Consider the following 26799-nt stretch of genomic DNA (forward strand, 5'->3'; position numbering starts at 1 on the left):
CTGCTGAGTAAGATAGCTGTGAATCTGGTTCAGAAATACTGGGGGTTCTGCACTTTGTGTAGAAGCTGACTTCAATCAGTAATCAGAGCAAGAATGGAAAATGAAGAAGAGAGCTGCTGACTGAATGTGCCAACCCATCCAGAACAGTAAAGAGCTGGAGGAACCTCCCCATCCCAAAATTCTTAACTGTAGAACAAAGCACAAAGGAGGAATTGGATAAGCTTATTTCACTAGGATTTGAAAAACTTCAGAGATATCATTAGCTACAGCAGTGGATAAGCGAAGAATCTCTATTTATGAATAGAAAATAAGAAAATGAAAAGAATGATAGCATTTTCTCACTTTCTGTTAAGGTTGAAATATTGGAGGATAATATCGATGACAAGAGTTTTTCTATATTGGATATGTCAGCAGAGTTTGACAAGGCTCCCCAGGAAGAAAGAAAGCATGTTTGTGCTCAGGTAGTGCTCCCTTTGGTGGGTAACTTTCCCAGCAAGGTACCACTGTGTCATGCTTGTTCCTTGAGAGGTTTTGTAGAAAAAAAAAGACAGCAGAATTTGACAGTAAAAGTAATAAAACATTTACAAAGATGTTGTTCTGGTGCTGGGAAAAAACAGTAAGCAGTGCTTATAATCAGAAGCTCTGGGCAGCTCGGCAAAAAGCATCCAAACTGCAGATAGACAAGCACTAATTTGAATCTGGTCCAGTGGAAGTCATCTATGCAGGAGGAATGAGCAAGAGGTACATTTAGACTGAGCAAATAGCGAGGCTACGCTCCATATGTACACCATGAGAAATAAAATGAAGTTGTAACCTGGTTAGGCAAAGTGATGCCTGATTCTCCCACCCCACCTGAGCATGCTAGTGGGCAAAGAAGATATCTTTACAGGTTATAGGATGTAAGACTTAACAAAAAGCTTAAGAAACTGAAAGGATTAATTAACAGGCATCTAGTTTTGACATATTATTGCAGTATCCTTAAACCTGAGCTGTCTATGAGAGGTGATGGTTGTTTCAAGCAGAGCTGTTGGGCAGCAGTGGGAGGGGGCCAGGGCGAGGGTGGCCACAGGGCCAGGACATGGCTGACGAGGAGAGCCAGGCAGGCCCAGCCATGGTGGCTGGGGTGCGGTGGTGGCTGGGCTCACCCGTGGCAATGGGGCTAGCACCAGCTCAAGACGGGTGGCAGCTCGGCGATGCAGAGGCTGGGGCAGTGAGGCACGAGGCTGGGCATGGGCCAAAAGCCCAAGACACTTGCATATTTACAAAGGGTAAGTATTGCTACCTGGTAGAGGCTCTAAATCACTTGTCACTGTTTTCATGGTGGACCTTGTATCCACATACCTGACCAAATGGACAGATGATGGTTTTGGTTCCAGGTGTCTAACTGCAGATTGAATGTAGTCTGGAGAGAGGCTGGGTTGTTGTGCATGCGTTTCCTAGATAGTGAGAAGGAAACACGCAGTGAAGCAAATTGCAGAGCTACAAATCTGTATAAACCAATCTGACTAAACCAAAACATTTTCTGTTCTCACATGTGAAGTGGAAACTTGTGGTCTTGGATGAGACCTGCAAGAAAAACAGTTTAAGCTGTCAGCACTGGCAGACTAGCATATCCCTAATTTTTGGAACCTTCTTAATCAGGTGTAGAAAAGAAGCTTTAATTAGTACACTAAAATTTAATAGAAGTCATCTGAGTGATGATTCCTGAAATGTTACTGAAAAATGAAATTTAGAGAGTGAAAAACCTAATAGCAAGAGACACTTTTACAGCTTTCAAATGAGCTCCATCTCTGAAGAAGCTCTGAAGCTTGCTAACATACAGATAATGCAAATAATATTATGAATGAAAAACCCAACACATTTATATGACATCCCTGGAACAAGCTGAGCAAATTATGTTTAAACAAGTAGAAAATATTGTTTACCTATGTTAAACTATTAAAATAACTTATTTGAAACAGTTTTGTTAGATGAAGATGCAAGACAAGTGCTTGTATAGAATCGTGTATGTAGAATTTCTTCTAGCAGGCATGGTAATACACATGCCAGAGTAGCACGGACAAAAAACCACTTTTAAGTTAGTGTGAATCTATTCCATTCAGGTATAGAAATATAACCAACCTCAGCATCCTCAAACCAAATAATTGTTAGGAAATGTGATTAAAAAAAGCTACTGATGAAAGTAATAAAACATCTGCCAAAGAGAACAGCAGAATCAGGATGTGATCTATAGTTTTCAGTGTTAAAAAGCAGAATAGCACCAAGGAGCTGTAAGGGTTGTCACTTGCAAGCATTTGGCCGCTGTACGAGAGAAAAATGAGGATGAGTTGACAGTTAGAATAAATGTCAGTTATTGGGGGCTCACAGAAGTCTGAAGAAACAAATAGGGCAAAGCAAAGAAATCCACTTGTCCAGTAAAATGGTATTTTGATGTCTGAGCCTGGCTGTGAATCGCAGGGTGTTAAAAGAAGTACCATATAAGTTTGTAACCTTTGACAGACAGTATTCTCCAAGTCCTAGCAGAGAGGAAAATAGGAGGTATGGAGTTCTCTTTTTGCACAGCATGGTCCCAGACTAGTAACAGCAGGCCCAAAAATGTCAAAAAAACCCAAACAAACAGAAAACCAAACAGAACATGTACTGTTAACACTTTTGGGCTGAAGTAATGTTGATTTAAAAAAAAAAAAAAAAGTTTAGGATCCAAGCAACAGGACAGGCTACTTTAGAAGACAAATTCAAGCATAGTTAGTAATATGCTTTTTAGTCTGGTATACTTGTCATCTTGCCTTGAAGGAAGTTAGCGTTGCACAATCTGTTTTAAAAAACTGGGCTTCCCAGGCCTAAATACTGGAGGTATCATCTTGAGAGTCCTTTGGTAATCACATAGAGCTGAACAAGATGCAGAATAAAGCAGGCACTGTAACTGATCACTGAGCAATGGGGAAAGACATAGGACCATTTAACCCAGTCCTGTGCTTACAAGAGAATTGACTGAACCTAGAAGCTGAATATGTGAAATCTGAATGTTAGGCCCTGATGAAGAAGAGGTTTTTGTCTGACATCTAAATTCCTGTTGGCAGTTGGACGATGGCTTTTTGTTGGTTTGGTTTGGTTTTAAGGAACTGAATGTCTGTGCACATATATTAGGTCTAATATGCTAGGATACGGTTTGAAGCTTTTCCTGACTGGCCTGATCAATCATGTTGTCAGCCCTAACCTTCAGTGATTGATTAAAGAGCAGAACTCATCAAAAGTGATTCACTATGAAGAGATTATAATCTGACCATTTTACTGAGGTGATATATTAGTCATAGTTTACGATAATTCTTTTTTTTTTTTTTTAATAAATGCAGTCTGAGATTTCTGTTGTTTTCAAATTTAAATAAAAAAATAGTAGAACTTATCCAGCATTTCCTTTTTCGTTGTTATGATGACAATACAAACCTTAAAGGTGACAAGGCAATTATTTAAAATATAATAAAAATTACGTATGCCATGGTTGCAGCGAGGCTTTATCAGTTTTGTTGCTAATGGCGTTGGCATTTGCAGTGACATCTCAAAACTCAGTAAAAGCTAATACTTGTGCACTTGCAACCTGTTCTTCTAAGTAATGTGGAACTGATGATTTGAGGAAAGTGTCTTATTAAAACTTTATAACAAAAATGTGAAAGAAGAAGATATGGTGGTTATGCTGCTTCTTTCAAATAAGATGTTCTCTTCAATAAGAACATCCCAATTATGTTAATATAATGTGTCAGTATCTACAGAAATGTTATCATTCCAAAAGCTCCCATTGGCATCAATGAAAAAATGCTTAATGAAGGCAGATGGTGGCATTTGAGTTTGTGACTTCATTTTTGTTCATTTGTTTTCTTCTGGCGGAGCAAAGTTTCGTATCCACTGCCGGTAGAAGTAATGACTAAGATCTCAGTAAACGAAAAAACCAGAAATATTGATAATTTTTCTCTCACTTTCTGCTTAATTTATTTTAGTGATATCCACATACCAGTGAAAGTAATGAGAATATTGCCACTGATTTCAGAAAACTATGTATCAGGAACATTTTGCATTAGATAACAGTTTGTCATATAAGCAGTTTTATTCTTTCCCTGGGGAACTCAATTTATTAGTCATTTTCTTCTGCCAGTGTGGGTCTTACAGCCAGTGACAGGAACAATGGCAAATATATAGTAATAAAACTATAAAAATTGGCAGAGGCGTTCAGATGCAATTAAATTATTCCAGCTCTTTAAAATAAAATCTGATCCAATATCAGGTTGTCAGTTTGTGTAATGAGTTTCCAGTTTTTAAAAATGCACTACAGTCTTAATCCATAGGTCTGATCCAAATAAGCAAATGGAAAGATACCCACTGATTTCAGTGAGCTTTGTATCAAGTCCTCATCACTTTATATGAAGTTCTGGGAATAGTCATCTCCAAAGGAGACTATGAGAATGAAACTCCAGCTCACCTCAAAATATCAGGAATTTATTTTCTCTAATTTATGAAACTTCATGCCATTGGAGAAGATGCTATCTTTCTTCTGAAGCATGGACATAGATTTTTAAGTCAAATATTTCTTTCCAGTGGTTCCAATACTTATCAAGTCTATATATGTTATGATCTTAGATGAATTTATCACACACAGGAATGAACTGATATGACCGACAACAGAATTTAAGCTTGGGAAGAACTGAAAGTGTTGGCTTCTTCACTGAAAGGTTCAAAGTGAAATGCTAAGTTATTGTTCTCTTGATTCCTTCTCAGCATTTATAACTGCTACTCGTAAGAAATTTTTTACTATTTTATAAGGCTAGCATGCACCAGAAACTAGAGAATGTCAAATGATAAGCCCATAGAAATAAGACTTTGGCTGTACTGTTATATGAACAATCTGTTTGAAGAGATCAGGAATAATTGATGAATGCTAGAAATTTCTGTGAGAGCAGATATTTTATAACCACAGTGAGGATTAGCACACATTTCTTGTAAGAATGCAAACTGATATCAATTACATCTCCATACTGAAATGGGATACCCTATACAAGATATATGTGTGCTTATATATATGTATACACACACATATATATGTACATATAGATTTATATATATAAGACAGCAAGGTAGCAATAGAGAACAAGTGAACAAGCATAAGATGTCTTTTCCCCATTAGGTAAAGTATAGTTTTACTATTGTTCTGCAGTCAGACCAAGATAATTTCTTTCTGGAGTAGGTAAGAGCTTTCCTGAAGAGTGGAATAAGATGAAAATGTGATATATATACATTGCATTATATCTGTATGGTCTATCATATCTATATATAGTATATTGTAACATACAGATTGTATACATATGATAGGCATATATGGCATAAAAGTAATGATTCATAACGATAATATGTTGGAAGCCTTCTGTGCTTTCCTGTGAGACATTTATCTGACATGTTTTGCTTTCTGGAAAACAGTCATGTGTATATGATATTGCATATAATCAGCTGCAGAAGGTTTTTATTGCATTACCTGTGACAAAGCTGGCAAGCACTGAAGCGCCCATCTGAAGCAGGCTGCTTCTGTTAGCGGAGGAAAGAAAAGCGAGATGCTTAGAACTCCCCGTTCTAAGTGAAATGTTAGGCAGAGATGGACTATGGACTATCTCAGCAGCTTCACAGTAAAGGCTGGGTGCCAGGATTTCACAGTGCCTGCTACACTCTTGTTTGAACAGGAGCGACTGGTCTCTAGGACACAGAAGCAGCTCTCTGGTGTGTCCCAGCTATGGCCAGTTGCTGGGTGTGGGTATCACGGCTTTGCCTCTTCCCATACCTCCCTCCCTCATGTGTAATCTTGCTCTGGCAGGACCATAGCATGCCTGTGCCACCTGGACCCCAGAAGCTACTAATACAAGACGGTCTTATCAAACCATGAGAGTGAGGAATAAGAGCCCATCTCACATTGCCCACCCCAGTTCTGCGTGGCTGCGTTCGAGTCACTGACTGGTCCAAAATTCTTGTCTGCAGTTCTCTCACTGGCCTTTTGCTGCTCATTTTTGCCTGGTTCCAGTTAATTTCTGCATGTTTTCATACATTTCCTATCAGATGTGTAACAGTTTCTAGGAAGTAGCTGGCAGCGAAGGTCAGCCATCTGCCTGGTAGCCATGGCTGATGCTATATAAACAGAAGAGAACAGGAGCCACACTGAAGATGAGGTTTACCTGAGGGGCTAAAGTGGTCAGGTATCAGCAAGACAGAAATGCTCTGAATAGCTGGAGAACACCAAGAACAAGGATTTGGAGCATGAGAAGGAGTAAAGGGCCAGGTGCCTGATCACCCGGGGAAGGGAGGAAGAGTAGAGAATGAAAGAGAGACTTGTAAAGGGATGTAGCCAATGCGGAGGAACTTCAGAAATGCATTTTCTGCATTCAACAAATCTTCAGAATTCAAAACAAGACTTTAAGTATGACTTTGCCAAGGAAGTAGGCGACCTGTTTTAACAGGAATGGAAACTGCATGTCCCCCAGTAGGAGGGGAAATGGCAAGACATTTCAAGACAACATATTTATAAAAAGTGGTGGATACTATAAGAAAATTTCAGCAATGCAGGCTGACCAAACTCTAGTAATTTTTCATTCCACTGCAGGGGTGGAGCAACCAGTAAATGACGTGAAAAACACTATAAAAAGTATTCCTTGATGTAAGATAATGCCATCTGAATATTGCTTTGTGTATTGCTGTTAACTCTTCCGTTTTACAGGGATCAACACAAGCAGCTTCCTTAATTTATAGTATTTAAAAACCAGGATACATGGTGAAAGTAGAATTCACTTAACTGCAACTTAATTGAAATATATTCCTCTGAGTTCTTCCGGAGGATGGGAATGCTGAAACATAAGTAAGGATTACTGTAAGAAATAAAATACTAGAAAAAGGTGAAGCAGGCAAAATGAAACTTAGCATACCAAATTTCATATACTAGTAAAAATTGGCTTACAAATATTCTTTCCAGAGAGACCAGTTGCAAAGCATAGCAAAGAATGAAAGTGTACCATAATACACTACCTAAAAAGGCTCATTTAAAAATCTGAGCTATTATTGAACAGTGGCAGACAGTTTAATAGCACATAATTCTCAAACCATAAGAGCTTTAATATATTAATGAGGTAAAGTGGTGAGTCCTGTTGCTACTAGGATATACTATGTTTGTGTACTATATGCAAATCCAGACAAGCTTTTTAAGCAATTGTTCTGTGCATGTAAAAAACTACCTGAAGTTAGTAAGATTGTTTGTACAGACGTATATCTGATGTCTAAAACAGTGGAGTTTCTTTTTGGTTATTTTTTCAAGTGAAGATTCATATAGCTGGATGCTGGATATGTTTACTGGCTTTTTATGCTATTTCTGCCCTACTTCACCTTTCTGTATCATTCTCCTGAAGTCTCCTGGGTACGCTTGGCAGTTTGATTATGTCTCATGTCTCTATTGAAAATATTACTTGCCTCCTCTGTTACTGGAATATTTGATGTTGCTTATATTATCAATTGCTTTTAAAATGAGTGGTTTTCCCTATTAAAGTCCATATAGAGTTGAATATCAAATAACAGCATTTTCTCCTCACCCCTTCTTCTTTCTGGGTAGATTTAAAGAGTTCTTTGCAAAGGGCAATACCTCAGTTACATTTATGAGAGAACTTAACTTGTATGCAAGAGACATTTCCTAAAAAACTTTCTAGGTTTCTAGCAGTTTCCATGAAATAGGTTTGATTTCAACCCTGTTAAATTATGAAGATGTATACCATAAGGCTTTGTTTAGAAAAGCTGAGATGGTGGCCAAATTGCTTGAGGAAACATAAAAAGATTAATGATTGAGTTCTGCCTGGCTCCCACATTCTCACTTCCTGAATCAGTGTAGCTGAGACATATCACAAAGATGACACATATTGACTCTGGGGAGGGAGCAGCAATTATTTGCCTTATTATTTTCCATGTCAGGCAAGTAATAGAGCAATATTGTGCCAGCCAGCGAAGGAAGAAATTTCTAGCTTGTCTGTCCTTCAGCTTGAAGGGCTGTTGTACATACTTCTCAAAGAGGGGTATATATTTGGAAATTAGGACCTTACTGCAAAGAAGAACAAAAATATCTAGATCTTCTGCTAGATTCTACTTTGAAGCAAGACAAAATACCGGGAAGTATAAACAGTGCTACTTTCTATATTAATGTCCTTCCACGGAAGTGGCCTATGGATCACCAGCTCCAGAAAAATTATTTTGTTGTGGTGTTGCGTAGTCTTTCACCCACAAGGTAGAGCAAAGGTGTTTAATGTTTGTTTAGTCATTCTCAAATATCTGTACATGTTGCCTTTGTTGTTTGTTTCTTTTATAGATCTATTTGCGATTCTTGGACTACGAGATGCAGAATTCCAATGAATGCAAAAGGAATTTTGTAGCTGTCTATGACGGAAGCAGCTCTGTGGAGGATTTGAAAGCGAAGTTTTGCAGCACTGTTGCTAATGATGTAATGCTGCGGACAGGTCTCGGTGTAATCCGCATGTGGGCAGATGAAGGCAGTCGAAGCAGCCGATTCCAGATGCTCTTCACATCTTTCCAAGAACGTAAGACCCTAATCAATGCATCTGTCTTTCAGTTTGTTAAATGATACAAGTCCCAAATACTGTTAATGTTTTCTTCATGCAGAATAGTCACTGAAGAATGTTCCCAAACAAGCTAAGTAAATATTCGGAACAGTTTTTATTCCAAGCACTTACAGTGTGCAATAATTTGTAACACAGTGGATAGAGCACAGGATTCAGAGACAGGGAGACAGGTACGAGTAGTCATGACCTGTCCAGTCGTATGACCGCGACTTTTATCTTATCCCCAAGTTACAGGGCCACTGTGTCTCAGTTTTCCCTTACATAACATGGAAAATAATACAGCTCTGAAGGTTTTTATCAAGCCTGATCCTTTTCGATGAATGTGATTTTTTAGATCTCATTATGATAGGCATTTGTAAAATACCTTATGATTATTTTATTACAAATGGTGGGTGTGTTTGTGCATATTCTAGAATGCATATATCAATAAACATACATATCAGATATTGTTAAGCAAAGAATTTAGTTAATTTTTTGTAGCAACAGAAGTTTTCTAAAAGTCTTACATGATATTTTGGTTAATATTCTCTCTGTGCGCCTTGCCTGCATTGATATGTTTATATGATTTCTGGACTCAGATAATGAGCAAAACAGCCTCTGAAAGAAACAAAAGGTAGTTCTAGCCAGTTTAAAACAAACAAACAAACAAACCACAAAAAACCATCCACAAAACCCAATAATCCCATTCACTGAAAATGATTGACTCGGGTAATCACCTGTGAAAGATACCAATTTGTTTTCTTTGATGGAAATAATGCATATTTGGTCCCTTGTGGAAGGATTATAAGCATTTATTTTCACGTGCTGGTTCATGTTCATTTTTAATGTATTTTTTGGTTTGTGCATCACATGTCTGACAGGAATATATCTGTGCAGCTGTCAGTGGTTGGAATGAAGGTGTGATCCTACCAAACACATTCTTCATCTGTATTCTCTGTGTGTGTACCCTGCAATGAGGCAATGAGACTCTGTTGAGAACAGCCTCCGTAATTCCTTAATTATGGCTCTGATTAAAAATTTCTGACAGTCTACATGCCTGAAAGTGCATATGCCGCTCTACTCTTACATTGCAGCCTTAGGGTGGATTATATTTTTCTTGTCTGTAAATCAGGCCAGGGTCTAAAAGACATTGAGAACCCTCAGTTGAGATGATACTGCCATTTTCTCATTTCTGCAACTGGAGATGTCTTGAATATTTAAGATCTGATTCATTTTTTTCACAAGGCATCCTGATCTGTTACCTTAGAAACAACTGCATAGACACTGGAGGTTCACAGCATATAAAGAACTGGAGAGTGAAGCACTATGATGACTAACTTGAACTGAAGGTTTGAATAAGTGTGTGTTTGCAAGGCTTTCATATTTTAAAGGAAAATAGGGAAAAATGTAGTTTTTTCTTTTATAGTATTCCTAATATGTTTGCCTGACTTGCTACATCTTATGAGCTACTTTGTTCTAGCAAACAGATGATAGTTTATACTGCATGGTATTCTGGCTGGGAAGCTGAAAATATTAACATGATGTGTTTTCTATAAATTTATTCTGAACAGTCATTGCACGCTAAAAGCTGAAAATTGTGCTAAAGGACTAAATTGTGCTTTGAGATATGTATACACAGCCTGCTCATAAATAGTAGAAGAAACTGCATCTGTGTTTTTAATGCTGGAAATTGACTTTAAAGATTTAAAGGTGTTGCAGATTGTACTTTCTGTGTCATGTCAGTTGTCCGTAAGTGCTGCCCTATGCTGCAGACTGGTGCTGGCTGTCAGGAGTCAGCTGGGGCAGATGTCCGGCGTGCGCACTGCGAGACACAGCTCACAGCATGCAAACTGCAACGTCTTTCAGCAGCGTGTGGGAATAATTAGATCATCTGCATGGAAGAGAAGGAATGTCAGACCTCATTCAGGGAGATGTGCATCAGGGAACAGACACCTGTGTCTCTACTTGGGGACAAAGAAAGAGGAAAAAAGCTATTTTGTTCACCTAGAGCTGAGAAAGAAACAAAATAGAAGATAACATTTATGTTGTGGTTATGTTCATGGCAAAGAGTGACAAAGTAAAATTCCTGTATTTACTGTTGCCATGGAAATGACCAGGAGGTGTTGTGATCTGTAGCTCCCCAAGTTCCTCTCCTTAGTGCCGAGTTAAGTTGCGGAGATTGTGAGTCTTCCCTTACACAAGGCTCTGTGAACTGGAAGTGGTTTTTTGCAGAAACAGGCTACTTAGCCTGAGAAATGTTTTCTTTCTGTGTAAGTCTGTTCAGTGTTAATTCTTGTTATAGAGCCATTTCCTGGGGACTTGACATTTGTGTAGAACAGAGAAATCTTAAAGAGATTTCTTATATGATTATTTTCATACGGTTTGATCAGTGTGCTCCAATTACTTTTGAAATATATATGTCTTTTTTGATGGCATCTAAAAAGTGGTCTTACAAGTTTCCAAACCTCTAGCAGTGATGCTCTGCAGAGCAGCAGTGTCCAAAGGAAAGGCATACAATGCAAGAAGTTGTTAAATTTCCTATGCCAGAAAATCAGAAATGATTCTCACATCATCAAAATAGTAGTAGAGCTCTAAATAACACTTCATAAACAATTAATTCTTAATAGCTGATAATTTAGAGTGATGATCTGATATTTCATGATCAACGTTATTAGCTATTCCAACTATCATTATGGTTTTTTTCTGCTTATGTCCTTACCTTTTTAATCTTTAATATATCTTCTAAGCATATATATCTAATCATATTTTTGTGTATGGTAGTCATTGTCTACAATAGATTTCAAATATCCAATAAATTAATTTAAGAATCAGAAAAAGGAAAACAAGAAAGCTGGTATCATCAAAAGGAGTCTGTTCATCTGGTAAGAAGACTTGTAAAATGAGTCTTTGTTTTTTCACCCGCTGACTAACTGTTCATTTCATTTTCCATGACTGTGAGAGTGATCTTCAGCCTGATTAATGACAGACATGCTACACCTACAGCTTCTTCAAAGAGCTGCTCCTGAGCAGACACACCTATGCTTTAACCTAAAAGCAGATTCGTAGAACCAGGGCATATGGGATAAGAAAAAATCCCTCTGTATGCACAGCAGGCAAGATGTTCATTCTCTTACCTCTGACTGCTATTTGGTAGCACTGCTTCCTTCTCCATTCATAACCATGCATCACAAACCCCAGAACAGAAAAATATCATTCCACCTCTTACTTTTGTTGCCCCTTTGAGCTCTAAGCCTGTTTTTAAAGCCCTGTCACACGTGGCTTTCCTAAAGGAGCACAGGTTCTATCATTCTTATTTTCTTTTTATTAACAAAACCCGTATTGGGATGGAAACCTAGGGCCATGTTTAGAAGAGCAGTGCACACCTTTATCGAGTAACAGCACTCAAGTCCTTGTTTACAGCCAGAATCCCTGAAGGTGGTCACCCCAGCATGGGCAACTCTCTAATGGGGAAAAGGCGCTGCAGGTATGCAGTATTAATGACTGTGTTTATTGTGGTAATGCAAAGGGAACTACTGAGAAAGGGAACAACAAAGTGATAAATGCAACACATGTGAAGAGATGGTTTTCCTTTGCAAGGACTTAGGAGTGTAAATAGATTTCAGCTTTGCTGTGTTTGCTCCCTGCTTCCACACTAATATATAAAAGAGAAGACATTGGGGTTGCCTCCTTACTGGTGAGCACTCACGTGTGATTTTCTTCCCCTCTGTGCTATTTGCAGCTATCTCTAGTGAAAAACCCTCACTGGCTAAGCACCCCATTGACTCTCTGACCCTGAACAAAATAACTGTTTGTGGTGCCTAGAGTGTATACACTGAACACAGACTGGAGCTCTGAGCACATGCTCCTGAGCTGCCATTCTCTGGTGAGTTCGTGTATCAGAAAACCCCCATGAAACCACAGATAAGTGTTTTTTAAAGACTAGATTATCATCTGGTATTAACTATACGCAAAAGTTACATTTATCTTGAACAGAGCTGTCTGAAGGTGGCTGAGAAAGAAAATTCAGTATTAAGCACATTTCATTTTCAAGTTTCTAATAGTTGTATTTTAATAAGAATTTTTTTTTCATTGGTGGCAAATGAAAAGATAAATAATTTTACTTTAGGTAATATACTTGTAGTGTACAGTACTAAAACCATCTTAATAATTTTATAATTTTAATAAAGTAAATGAAACCATCTCTCAGCATGACTGATGAACTGTTTCTTGGAGAGGCTGAGAGAAAACTTCTTCCTCTGTTTCAAGGGCGATTCAAGGAACATCTGAAGAATTTCATTTTTCTCTCTCTTGTGAAGGAAAGAAAGCTCTATTTTTCAGTAAGGAACAGTGGGAAAATCCAAATGATCTATACTTAAAGAATTCACGTACAGAGCATGATGCAATGAGCTATCTTGAGTACATGAGGAGTAGGTGTGAAATATCTAACGAGTTCAGTGTAAAATATTTCTCACACCTAACCATTGTTAAGATTTCAGAATTTTCCCATTCACCCTCAGGAGAAAGCAAGACCTTTCAAAAATGTTATGACAAGAAGGGAAGGGGGGAAGAGAGAGAAGCCTAAAAATAGCAAGTAGGGTAGGGCATTCATCTAAGATTAGGGAGTCCCGGACTGAAATCCCTGTCTTGAAACAGGCTCAAAGGGTAAATCCACACGGTTCAATGAAGTACGATGTCGACACCCAAGCTAGCTTGCTCAGAGCTAGTTCACACCCTAGAAGCAAAGAGTTGCACTAACTGCATGGTGCTGAGAAACAGTGTAAATACACTGGGGAAAGCACTGCACTGAAGTGGGACAGCCAGGCTTCACAACAGGTCTGTAACAAGTCAGCTTTTGACTTCATCTTGTAAAAATGTTTTGATCTGGTCGTGTTTGCATTTTATACCCAAAGTATCCTGTAATGCCCAACAAAATGATGCTCAACACACACAGATAATGTATTTTATTATTAATGTCATAACATCACAATAGTGTAATAATTATTAATAACACAGAGAATATTTAATTGCTATAGTGCTTTATAAATATTGTTATTTTATAGTATAAATGTGCATGTATTACTTGTGATTATTTTATTTTCTCAGTGAAAGCAGTATTTTGTTTTTAAATATACAATTGCTTTTATTTCACGTTACTTTGTAAACATGGCATATGGAAGAACTATTAATGTTCTTTATGTTTCTCTGCTTTAGGGCTCTTCAGGATTAAAAGAATTTATGATCAGTTTGCATTAATAAATGAAAAAATATAGATTATTGGTTCCATGTGCATTCTCCAAACCTTCCAATAGTAAGAAAATATAGACAACCCCATTGGCTCAATTTTTATAAATTTTGAAAACAGTAACCTTCAAATACTAAACTCAGGCTTTTTTGAATACTGTGATGGTAACCTTCTGGAAATATGATCATTATAACAATCTCCTAACTTGTACTAGCAACAAAATATATTTACATGCTAGATAAAGGAAATAGGGTTATTATTATAGGATTTTTTAAAGTATAGGTTTCCTAAACTTGCAAAAGACTCTGGGATATCATGTCTATTTCTGTTAACTCACTTGCTTATATATTTTCTAGGATAAGTGCACCATCTTGTGTTCAGTATAAATACTTGTTGCAAAGCAGAGGACATTACATTATAATTAATTCAATAAAATCTGTTTGTATATTAAGATACAAGGTAAACCTACACATAACACAAAAATTTTTAAAAAGAAAATATTATCATTAAAATAATGTAGAATGAAAGTATTTGATTTTTTTTATTTTGTATATATTATTTTATATAAACTATAATTTTACATAAAAATAATTATTGGTTCAAATCCAAACTGGAAAAAGAACCTTTAATAATAATTTTTTTCTTTAACTGGTGATTTAATTTAAATGATAGTGTTTTCATGCTGTAAAAATCCAAGAATTTATCAAAGACTTAAAGTTATTAAAATACGTCAGGTTGAATTATATGTATAGTTCTAATTTGCTTGCTTGTGTTATAATCATTATGAATTGTTCATTGTGCTGAATACACTATCATCTCACTTATTTCTAGGCCAGTACCTTGGCAGAGCTTGACTCAAGACAGCTTTGGGATACAGGAGAAATAACATAACTCTGTGTTCCCAGCTGTTACTTTTAATGTAATTACGAAGCCATCTTGTCCAAGAGTCACAGAATGGTTGCGATTGGAAGGGACTCTGGGATATGGTCTAGTCCAATCAAAGTAGGGTCAGCTACAGCAGATTGCTCAGGGCTGTGTCCAGTTGGGTTTTGAATATCTTCAATGATGGAGACTCCACAACCTCTCTGCGAAACTAGCTCCTGCACAGTGTTTGGTCAGCCTCAAAGTAGAAGTTTGTTCTTGCATTTAAAGGGAATTTCATTTATTCATGTATTTCATGTAGTGAATGACTACCACTATTCATGTAGTGAATACACTAAATGTATTTCATTTAGTGCTCATTGCTTCTTGTCGTGTCACTGGGCACCACTGAGAAGAGCCTGGCTCTGTCTTCTTTACTCCCTCCCATTAGTTACTGATGACACTGATGACAGCCCCCCGAGCCTTCTCTTCTCCAGACTGAACAGTCCCAGTTTTCTCAGCCTCTCCTCATATTTCAGATGCCTCATATTTCAGATCAAAGCCTTTAATGGTCTTTGTGACCCTCTGCTGGACTCACTCCAGTACATCCATGTCTCTCTTGTGCTGAGGAGCCCAGAACTGGACACAGCACTGCAGATGTGGCCTCACCAGTGCTGAGTAGAGGGGAAGGATCATATCTCTCAACCTGCTGACAATGCTCTTTCTAATGCAGCCCAAGATACTGGTGGCCACCTTTGCCACGAGGGCACATTGCTGGCTCATGGTCAGCTTATTGCACACCAGCACCGTTTCTGCAAACTTTCTTTCCAGACGGTCAGTCCCCAGCATGTACTGGTGCATGAAGTTATTCCTCCCCGGGCACGGGGCTTTGCATTTCCTTTTGTTGATCTGCTTGAAGTTCCTGTTTCTCCAGCCTGTTGAGGCCCATCTGTACAGCCACCCAACCATTTGATCTATCAACCAGTCCTCCCAGTTTTGCACTGCTTGCGAACTTGCTGAGGATACACTCTGTCGCATCATCCAGGATATTAATGAAGAGGTTAAAGAGTATTAGCCTCAGTACTGACCCCCGGGGTACATCACTAGTGACTTGCCTCCAGCTGGTTATGTTACTGATCACAACTTTTTGAGCTTGGCAGTTCGGTCAGTTTCAGTCCAACTCACTGTCTATTTATCTAGCCCATATTCATTAGTTTGTCTATGTTAGGGAAAACAGGGTTGAAAGCTTTTCTTAAGTAGAAAAACACAACATCCACTGCTCTCCCCTGACTCACCAAGCCAGTGATCCAATCGCAGAAGGCTGTCATGTTGGTCAAGCATGATTTCCCTTTCATAAGTCCATGCAGACAACCCTCTTCTTGTCCTTCATGTGTTTGGAAAAGATTTTCAGGATTATTTGCTCTGTCACCTTCCCAGGGATCGAGGTGAGGCTCACTGACTTGTAACTCTCAGGTTTCTCCTTCTCGCCTTTCTCAAAGATGGGGGATCATTTGCTTTCTTCCAATCCTTGGAAACCTTCCCCCATCACCATGACCTTTCAGAGATAATCAAGAGTGGCCTCACAATGACATTAGGCAACTGTTGGGGGCATCGCATCAGGCCCCATGGGCTCATTTCTGTCCAGTTTGTTTAAATATTCCCTAACCTGGTCCTCTTCTACTGAGAGTAAGTCTTCCTTGCTCCAGGCTTTCTCCTGGAGAAACAAGCACATCTTGGAACTCCAAAAGGCAAATCCCACAAAAACAAGATGGAGGAGAAGAAGGCATTCAGTACCTCAGCCTTTTCCAATGTCCTTTGTCACAAAGTCCCCTGCCCCATTCAGCATCACACATTTTCCCCCATCTTGCTTTGGCAGCTAACATACCTGTAGAAGTCCTTTTTGTCGCTCTTTACAGCCCTCACCAGATTCAACTCCAGGTGGGCTTCAGCTTTCCTAACTGTATCACTGCATCTTTGGTCAGTGCCCCTATATTTCTGCTGGCGTCATCTGTCCCTGCTGTCACCTCTTGTATGTGTCCTTTTTATGTTTGATTTTAATCCGTAGCTCATTGTTCATCCATGCAGGCTCACTGCTGCCTTCTGCTTGTCTAGATAGACAACTGTTGAGCTTGGAGGACGTGATCTTACAGAATCAACCAACTATCCTGGAACCCTTATCTTTCCAGGACCACCTCCCATGGCCTTCTTCCAAGCAGACCCATCAACAGTGAAATTTTTCTCTCCTGAGGCCCAGAGTTGGGATCCTGCTTTTAGTCTTATTCCCTCTTTGCAGCATCCTGAACTCCACCACCTCGTGATCACTGCAGCCAGGACTGCACCTGACATTCACATCCCTGACCGGTTCTTCCTTGTTTATAAAAGCATAAGGCCCAGCAGAGCTCCCCTCATCAGCTCCTTGATTACCTGTATCAGCAAGTTATCATCAATGCGCTTTGGAAACCTCCTGGATTGCTTGTGCCCTGCTGTGTTGCCCTCCACAGACACCAGGTGGTTAAAATCCCCTATAAGGACCAGGGCCTGTGAATGTGAGGCTTCTTCCAGCTGTCTGAAGAAGGTTTAATCTACTTCTTGTCCCTGATCAGGTAGTCTGTATCAGACGGACACCAACTACAATATTGGTAGCTGTGGGCCAACACTGGGCTGTCCATTAATCGTGACAGAAAAACTCTCACTTGGCTCATCGCACAACCCAAGGCAGAGCTCTATGCATTCCCGCTGCTCTCTCATATAAAGGGCATTTATATACTCATGGGGAAGACCGTAGACTGATAGAGTAGGGCTTCTGCTGGGTGAAGAGGTTTGTGCTGCTTTATCTAGTTGAAGCTAATGATAGCAGTAGCTTCCTTTTGTGAAAACATCCACAACCTTTCCTCAGGTTCAAATGTTTACATATTGAAGAATTGCCATAGATGATGTTCAAGACTTAGGTTAAGCTATCAAGTATTGCTGCCACATACCTTGTCTGCTTGATTCCACTCCCATCCTGGGTTCCGTAACTGCTTCAGGAAAGCATTAGGACTAGATCCATCTTGCTGTAAAAGAATCGTATTTGCTACCAGTTCATTTATCTTTTTACTGTTACTAGAATGTCCTTGATGCAGCATCCCAAGACCCCTTTGCTGTGCCTCTTCAAGGGCAAAAAACCTAATTCCTCCAATGTACAATGGGACTGAAAAGTTTTCAGCTTCCCTTGATGCTTTCATTTATTCCAACAAAAAGCCTTCATTAGAGTGGAGAAACTATATTGATTTCTTGTCCAGCTTAATCCAGGTCCAGGGGACCATAGAGAGGACTTGACTATACTAATTTTCTAAACATGAACAAGAGGGGGTGGTTTGTCATTAGCGTTAGGAATCTTACATTTGGGTTTCTCTCATGCTAAGTTTGCTGTACTTACTCTGAAATTGCTTTGCCTCACTATTCATCTAGTTTTGACATTTCTTCACATACCACCTCTTTCCTCCATAGTTCAACAGCACAATTTAGAGAAACTGAAATTTTCTTTCTTTCTTCTTCCTTTCTCTTGCCTTTCATTTCCAGATCTCCCTGCCATCACTTCGCATAATTATCCCTTCTTCTTAAATCTGCAAAGAATGTCTTTTGTACTGCTCTTATTTCTGAAACATTTCCTAATATTTTTCATTTGATATAAAATCTCTTGTCATTCCTTTCAGTGCAGAATGCCTTAAGTGTCATCTATTTCTGCTGTGCAGTTCTCTCTTTCTTCCTCTTCCTTTCATTTCATTTACTACCTTCCTCTGGTTCTCCTTTGCTACTTACCACCACTATACTTCTAAATTCCTTCATTTCTGCCTCTCACAACTGTTCTTCCTTCCTTTAAATTGTTCTCTGTTCTTGTGGGGGTTGTTTTTTGACTATTAATCCTTTCTTTGCTGTTGCTTTCAGGATTAAATCAGACTGATTTTAAAGTGGCAAAAGCAAGTCTAGGCAATTCTGCCTGCTCAGACACAGCACTCTGCCCTCACCACTTCACTTCTAAGGCCTTTCATGCCACTCTGCATGTCTTTTGGTGTTTCTTTTTTTTTCTTCTTTATGGCTTTATTAACATAAATTTCCTAGTCCTGCACTTCTTTTTTTTTCCTTGCTCCCCTGTCACTCCTTGTGCTTTCTCCATTTGTCATTTGGGTCGTCCTTTCTTGTGCAGTTCCTACATATTACCGTGTATTTTGAATGGGTGGCTAGGTCTTCTTAGGTTTCCCTTTCATAAATTCTCTCCCTCTATGTTTCACTTTTTTTGCTTAGAGCAGGCAGTGAGACTCTTTCTGTGTGTTGGAAAACCCAGTCCCAAAAGATCCTCGCCTTGCCCAGAAACAGGGATTGCAGCTAGAGTGTGAAAGGATGATAATGTCTCTAGTGGGTTCCCTATAAGATGTGTCACATCTTGATGTGACACAGTATTCTCCAGGCTCAGCCCTCACTGTCCCCAAATGACAGCAACAGGTAGATATGGACTGTCCCAAAGCACCCTCCCTTGCTAATATGCACATGTGTTGTTCTGCTCTTTCTGTCCAGTTTAAAGTAAAATCCTTCCTCTAACAAACTTAACACCTGACCAGAGTCACTGCAGCTTAGGAGATGGTATACCAGATTTTTCCAAAAATTGAACAGTGGGCAGAACCAGTCTGGCTGATCAGTCTTCTGCATTGGCCAAGAGATACAGTTTACGTATACTGTGATATCTGAGTGGATGGTTGCATATTTGGGGGTGTGTACAAGTTTTGATGGCATTTACTACTTGTTTAACAGACCATAACTGCTCTGAAGAAACCATTTTAGTCAGTTATGGATATCTGAACTTAAGCACTTATTGAAAAGTGGGTTTCTTGACATGATATATGGAGTCATTAAGTTCTACAGTATAAATCCTTTGTACTGTCCTTAGTTAGCAAACCACTGAAGCAGTCATCTGCTCTGAGCCAGTCTCTGCACTATGCATATATGTTGTCATAGGAACTGCTTTTAAAGTTGCAGAGGAGAAAAGTTGCCATGAAATATCAAATTCTAAGTGTCAATAATATGAACATCATAACTCCTTTCTGATTAGTTAAGGGTCTTAGGTTATTTTTTAACTTTCCCTTAAAAATAATTACAATAATGCTTTTGGGTTGTTTGAGCTAAAAAAATACATAAACAGTTCATTTTTACTGATTTAACACTGATAAAATTTGTAGCTCTTTTTTTTAAATGGAGGAAGATCTTCTGGTTTGGCTTTTTATAAAAGAAATATGAGGAGTAATTTATCTTTACTGTGTTATATAATTTTGGAGTAGTATCTTTACAACCCCAACACCTAAGGATCTCCCAACACTTGAGTAAGTAGCACAGTTTAGCAGCGTGTACGATCCCTTCTGATGGCTTCCAAGCTGCTTCTTCACAGTAGTAGTATATGGCCTTCAGTAAAGCTTTCATCCTGCAGCTTTCATCTGCATGATTCTCCTAGACCATGGTCTTCAGGGACACTGAAGACTGTTGCATTTTTTAATCTTCACACTTGTGATCAAAGGGGTACTTTTTTACTGTAACCTTTCCTATGACCAAAAGGTTTTTTAAATAATTTTATTTTCTCTGTATATAAATGTTCCGGCACCGTTGATATAGGCACTACAGTACATATCTTCTTTGAGTCACACAAGTTTTCTTAAAAAACTGGAGTTTCAGCCACAAACTTTAAAACAAATTATTTCCCATACACTGGATCTGGCTGGGATACATTTAACTTTTTCATAGCAACCCATAGGGTTTTGGATCTGTGGCTAAAACTGTTGATAACACAGCAATGACCCCCCACGAATGTATGGGGGGCCAACCCACTACAACCATGAGAGTCAGATAATGGGAAAGTCCATCATCTTAGAACTGAAAATGTCTTGCCACAGAATAATAAACAGTGTGTGACTGGAGTGCTCTCAATGTTGCATGTCGAATATTAAATATGCTCAAGGAACCTGTGCTGTATAGTTTTTTCCTATCACAGTTTCTATGATCACTCCTAGATGTGTTTGTTGCGGAAAGCTGAATGATTTACTACTTAATATCAGCTTTTTCTCTCTTGTTTTTAGCCCCTTGTGAAGCCAACACATTCTTTTGCCACAGTAATATGTGTATTAATAATACCTTGGTCTGCAATGGACTCCAGAATTGTGTGTATCCTTGGGATGAAAACCACTGCAAAGGTAATGTGTAGAATTGTAAATGTCAAGTCATTTAGACCACCTGGGATACAGCATACTATCCTTAGGTTCTTGTTAAGTATGCGCCAGATGGATCAAAGCTCAGGAAGAGTAATTCAGGGAGAGCATACATCAAGCAATAGAGAAAATGAAGAGAGGTAAAAATACTGATGGATTTTACTTTCAGTGTTTGCATTTGTTTTGCTTGGTGTTGATTTGTGTTGGTTATGTCCTTCTGGCTGGTTATGTCCTTCTGGCAGGCTTTCTGATCACTTGGCCTCTGTTTCCCGTACCATCTAAAATGTAATTAAAAGTCATATTTTGGTTCCTTTGTCATAGTTACCTTTATAGCGGAGTAAGATATGGGTAGCAGGTGTCTTTTAGCTGCATGCCATGCCTATAATAGCCCAGGTGGGCTAAAAAGCCAAGGTAAAGTGGAATTAACACTGTAAGAAAGCAACCAAATCTACCTATCATCAAGTGAAATTGAAGAGCAAGGAACAAGCACAGGAAATAAGGCATAATGTCTGTTTCATAGGTAGGGACTGACGTTCCTAACCAGATGCTGACAATGGTTTCTAAATATTGCTCTGTGTTTCTGGGAAAAAAAAAATCAGCATCTGTGTTGTCTTCAGGGAAAAGAGCTTAACTAACTTACACTGAAGGCTAGGGAGACAGTTCGCTTCCCTCCTGCCCTTCCCCTGCATTACTGCAGATTTGTTCCTGGAAGCATGGGATATGCCAAATTTAGGAACCAATCAAGAAAAAATTCAGAATGAGGTGGATTAGCAGTCAGCCCATAAGTCTGCTGAAGCCTGTAAAATCCTGACAAGCAGTGCAATAGGGTAAAACACAAATGAAAACATACTTCAAAAGAACACAGCAAAACTGTGGCATGGCATAGTATTTTTCAAAGAAACATACGATTGGGAAATAATTATCTGTTCTCTACTTCTTCAGCACAGCGGAAAACAGAAAACCTCCCCCACTCTTTAATTTCCAGAATTATTTTCATCTTTCATTTGCCAAGTATCTTTTATTCGGTCTTGTGTATATATCCTCTCTTGTTTTTCTGACTAGAAAAAGGAGGTTTGCTGATTCCAGCAAAAAGGTTGTTTGCTGCTGTTTTGCTTTTTCCAACTCTGCTACCTCCCCAGAGTCTGTGTCAGTTAGAGAAACCCCAGGTGAATCTACAAGAGTAGGCAGTCGGGAGCACTGAAAAGTTCATTTTTGTTATCTAGGAGATTATGAAGAGATGGATGTTATTGTTTTGGTGCCAATAACTTTCATTTCAAAGGCTTTTTATTCAGTCCTTTGATATGTTTTAGGTTACCAGGAAAAATGACACTAAACTGGGTGTTGAAACTTAATCACAGTTGCCAAGTCTTGCTATGCCTGTGAGAGACTGATGCAAATGTTTTCAGCTTGGATTTCTACAAGGCTCAGTCACTGTCTCATGTCTGCAGCCATTTGAAAGCAAATCACAGAGAAACATATGCAACAGTAGGGTGAAACTGGTTTTCTTTTTATTATTTTACTGCATATTTTCTGTTTTTCATCATTCACAATGCTGAATTTGCTGGCTAACTTCCTAGAGACCCCCGAGTAAAGGATAGTCGGTAGGATCAGCTTTTGGATTTTCATGGGTGTTTAGAAAAATTGTGGTAATTAATAGGTCAGGAACAAAAGAAATAACTTGCACACTTTTTTTTTTTTTTTTCCCTTTCTGAAATCTCATTTTGAATAACTTTTCTATTTTCTCCTGATCTAGCTTTTTCCTTGAATACTGTCAACAGTCCCATTCAGCTCATAAATATTAGGACTTCACCAAAGTTCCCAATGCAAAGAAGAATTTCTTTTTAAATCCTGTGAAGTCTTTCTCTTTCATTGGTCCTAATGTCCTAGTTGCATATATTTACTGGAAGAGACAGAAGATAATGAAGAGAACATCTGTAACAGTCTCGAGGGCTTTAGCAGGCAAACATAGTTCAGAGGTGACACTAAAGCCATCTGCTTTATGGTGGTTGCTTTTTATAAAAAATGTAAATAATTCTTTCATTTAATTAAGCTTGTAATATACCCTGAATAAATCACTTTCCAAGTGAATAGGCACACAGAGAACCTGTGTGTTGTTTATTTGGCTTTCACAAATACCTGATTTCTTCCTTTTTTCTTTTTATCAGTGAGATTGATTAAGTGAACTCGGACATAGACTAGGCTCAGCTTTGCAGTAATGTGTGAACCCATCACGGTTGTTTTTATTCTTGAACTGGAATTAACGCAGTGTTATTTTTTTTTCTCCTGTCACACAGAAAAAAGAAAAGCTAACTTATTGGACCAACTTACCAATACCAGTGGGACTATAATTGGGGTGACTTCTTGCATTGTGATCATCCTCATTGTTATCTCTGTTATAGTACAGATCAAGCAGCCTCGTAAAAAATTTGTCCAAAGGAAAACAGACTTTGATCAAACAGTGTTCCAGGAGGTATTTGAGCCTCCTCATTATGAGTTATGCACTCTCAGAGGGACAGGGCCTACAGCTGACCTTGCTGATGTTGCAGATGACTTTGAAAATTATCATAAACTGCGGAGATCATCTTCAAAATGCATTCATGACCATCACTGTGGATCACAAGTGTCTAGTGTTAAGGGCAGCCGTAGTAACCTCAGCACAAGAGATGCTTCTGTCTTGACAGAAATACAACCCCAGCCTGTAAAACCACTCATTCAGCCCATGAACAGGAGAAATATCCTTGTCATGAAGCATAGCTACTCACAAGATGCTGCAGATCCGTGTGAGATAGACGAAATTGAAGAGCTACCAACCACAAGTCACAGGCTGTCCAGACATGATAAAGCTGTTCAGCGGTCAGTATCAATAGATTTTTGATGAAGACTATTGTGTAAGGACTTGATTGCCCAAACATATTCACTCTTTATTCAGTAAAGACATATTTTCTTTCTTCTTTATTTGTTGTTTAAATTTCTGTTTCCTGATAGCACATACCATTATATTATCTCTCTTTTCCTGTCTCTCTTTCTCTCATCTCTGCTCCTGTTTCCTGAAGGATCCTGTATCTCAATTTTACCTTTATACTTTATATCTTTCTTTTTCTTTTACTGTTTTACACATACCCACATGCGTACCCACACAGGTCAAGAGAGAACAGGCACACTTTTTAAAAACCAAAGAAGATTTTGTGTGAATCTAGTTTTTGAAAGAGCCACATACCTGTGGTTTCCTTGTAACTGAGGTGGCCTTGAGTATCATCCACTGTTGGTCTAACATCTCTAAATCAATACATCAATAAATAAAAAATACATGTATCCATTTTCATGCATGGCACAATAATGAGAAACACAATCCTGGGGTAGGAAACCCCTTTTCTCATGAAACATTATCTTTTATATAATGAATGACAATATTTGCAAAACTTTACTGTATCTGTTCCATTATTAATCACAGTATCTTGGCTTGTCATATTAACGTATATATATATATTGATTAGAACATAAGACAGCATAGTTAATAGAGAATACTCATATATTTACATATAAGAATGTAGTTAAAAAGAATCTTTCTAATCAATAAAAAAGTAGTCAAGCATGATATTTTTAATAAAAGAGCTATTTCTACTGTATATTGCACTTTGAATGACTGTAAATATAAATGATTAAAAGTTTACAAGTAAAAGAAAAAGAAAAGTAGAAACATTTATGAACAATTTATTTGAAAAAGAACACAGAAGCTTTTAATATATATTTGTTTCCTCTTGCATGCATTATTTATGCACTTCTTGTGACTGTTTACATGCCCTCCATATTTTCTTTGCACATTAAGGTATTTCTGTCTCTTAAAAAAAAAAAGTTATCTGATTATTTTGGTCTAACTGCATGCCAATGTAAATTACTTCATGAATATTGATCAGGTTATCAAAGTGTACTGTTTATTAAGTATCTATATGCATATATTTCTTTTTTTCTGTGCAAACATTATTATTTTGAATGAAATAGCCATAACATTCCAGGTTCTGCCTCATTGGGTCTCTAAGCAAACATGAGTCTGAGTACAACACAACTAGGGTCTAAGAGACAAACTTGAGGTAAGTAAACATACCTATACAACAATTGAACCATCTGTTGCTTTCCATTTTATTTGTTATATTGCTAAAATGCATGTTCTCAAGTTATATGTCCCTTGTATGGAGAGAGCCAGGTTTGAATACTGAGAAAACTGAAAGACAGATGACCACTTTAACATTGTAAACTAAGCAAAATCTATTATTTCCTATTCTTGACAGCACTATAATAATCTGCTAGCTAAATATAATCTTCATTCCAAATACATTATAAAGACAGGTGCTTTGCATGGCTCTGGTGTTTCATTTATTTTTTTATTTACGAAAATAAAATTGAGAGTCCCAGCATGTGAAACAGTATGTAAAACTTGGCAATCTAACCCAAGCCAGGAAGATGTGCAACACTGTTTTCAGTTCATTTTATTCATTCAACCTTGTGAAGTGTCAGCGGAAGGGTATGTGGTAGTATGGATAAATTTAGAGATTCTGTAGCACTAATGTAAATGCAAATCATCTTCCTTTTTTGAGTCTTTTCCTAAGCTTTTCATTTTGTGTAATTTGTTATCAACACTTAATCTCAATAAACATAATCTCAGATGTTTATAATGAAGTTATAGATAGCTGCTAGTCTGTCAATTTATATATGTATGTGTATATATATAAATATAGATTATGTGTATATACATGTCTATATGTGTATATATGTATACATCAATTTTACTGGAAAAGAATCCATTAATGCTTTTATTGCTTCTAGATCGTTTAGGTAAATATTTTTCTGTATTTTTCCTCATAGAGAGAACATAATATAACTCTGTTTTGCTTTCAGACAATTATTCATGCAGTCATGCAAACTCTGAATGGAAAAATCTATAGTGAATTATTTCGGCTGTCTGAAAGAGAGGGTGGATATGTTTCTAATTTCATTTCATTGCCTTTATCCAAACCTAAGAAGTACAGCCATATCTTACTTCCTTAGCAAAATAATCCCATTACACAATAATATGTTTCTTTTGTAATTTGGTTGCTGGCCAAGTGCTCCTTAGTTTTTAAATACATTTGGAGGTTTGCTGCAAACTTGAAGAAGAAATTAGCTCCTAACTGAGACCGTCCTTTTTTTTTTTTTTTTTTTTTTAATCTTAGTTTTATTTCAGTTAATATGTTTTATGTCTGTTATTCACTTGTATGTTGTGTGATATGTGGAAGAAGATTTACATTGAACTTCTGTTATATGTACGTTGTTTTCATTATATAGACTGCTTGAGAATAGTGCGCTCCTGGGTGATTTTGAACATGCTACAATGAAATGTGAAACTATCGTCCTTGGAAACACCAGCTAGAGGTTTTATGGACTCTCTGACCAGCTATTCTCATATCATGACAAAAATCAGCAAACAGTGTTGAGTAAAATTACTAGAAGGCAATAAGACTCTGGTTATCATGCTTATCGGTCATTTATCTTTTTCTTTTTCTCTCTTCTTTTCATTGCAAGTTAAATTCCCAATTTCAGGAACAATTTATTGAAATCAGGTATTTAGCTATTCATAATCACTTCAATAGAAATGTTTGTTGGATAAGCACCTAGCAATATGACTGAATTTGACATTGAGAAAATAAACTGCATGTATGTTACTGAATATTTGAGTTGGCAAAAATCCCTTTACTAGATACATTGTAAAAAGCATGCATTCACAATTATTGATGTTACTGTTCCATTTCTGTGTCATATGCTTGCTACTTGTAACTTTTTATATAAAGATACATAAAACAATGTATAATAA

At 37.9% G+C, this 26799-nt stretch overlaps 1 protein-coding gene across 1 annotated transcript; it reads left to right on the forward strand.

Moving 5' to 3' along the window:
* The first annotated feature begins 1078 nt into the window (after positions 1–1078).
* On the forward strand, positions 1079–26799 carry LOC104076791 (neuropilin and tolloid-like protein 1). The gene is made up of 6 exons (XM_009577790.1): positions 1079–1210; positions 8372–8600; positions 20826–20939; positions 23249–23807; positions 24968–25042; positions 26274–26799. The coding sequence occupies exons 1-5, from the start codon at positions 1079–1081 to the stop codon at positions 25026–25028; spliced, it is 1095 nt and encodes a 364-aa protein (XP_009576085.1). The 3' UTR covers positions 25029–25042; positions 26274–26799.

Source organism: Fulmarus glacialis, unplaced genomic scaffold (genome assembly GCF_000690835.1).
Source record: "Fulmarus glacialis isolate BGI_N327 unplaced genomic scaffold, ASM69083v1 scaffold2865, whole genome shotgun sequence".
In the NCBI taxonomy this organism is placed as follows: domain Eukaryota; kingdom Metazoa; phylum Chordata; class Aves; order Procellariiformes; family Procellariidae; genus Fulmarus; species Fulmarus glacialis.

Bases quoted from the DNA above. Each gene is read 5' to 3' on its own strand.
- LOC104076791 (XM_009577790.1), top strand. From the start codon at position 1,079: ATGGCTGACGAGGAGAGCCAGGCAGGCCCAGCCATGGTGGCTGGGGTG. The intron at 8,601-20,825 runs GTAAGACCCTAA...TCTTGTTTTTAG, and splicing joins CTTCACATCTTTCCAAGAAC to CCCCTTGTGAAGCCAACACA. The intron at 23,808-24,967 runs GTCAGTATCAAT...ATAACATTCCAG, and splicing joins CATGATAAAGCTGTTCAGCG to GTTCTGCCTCATTGGGTCTC.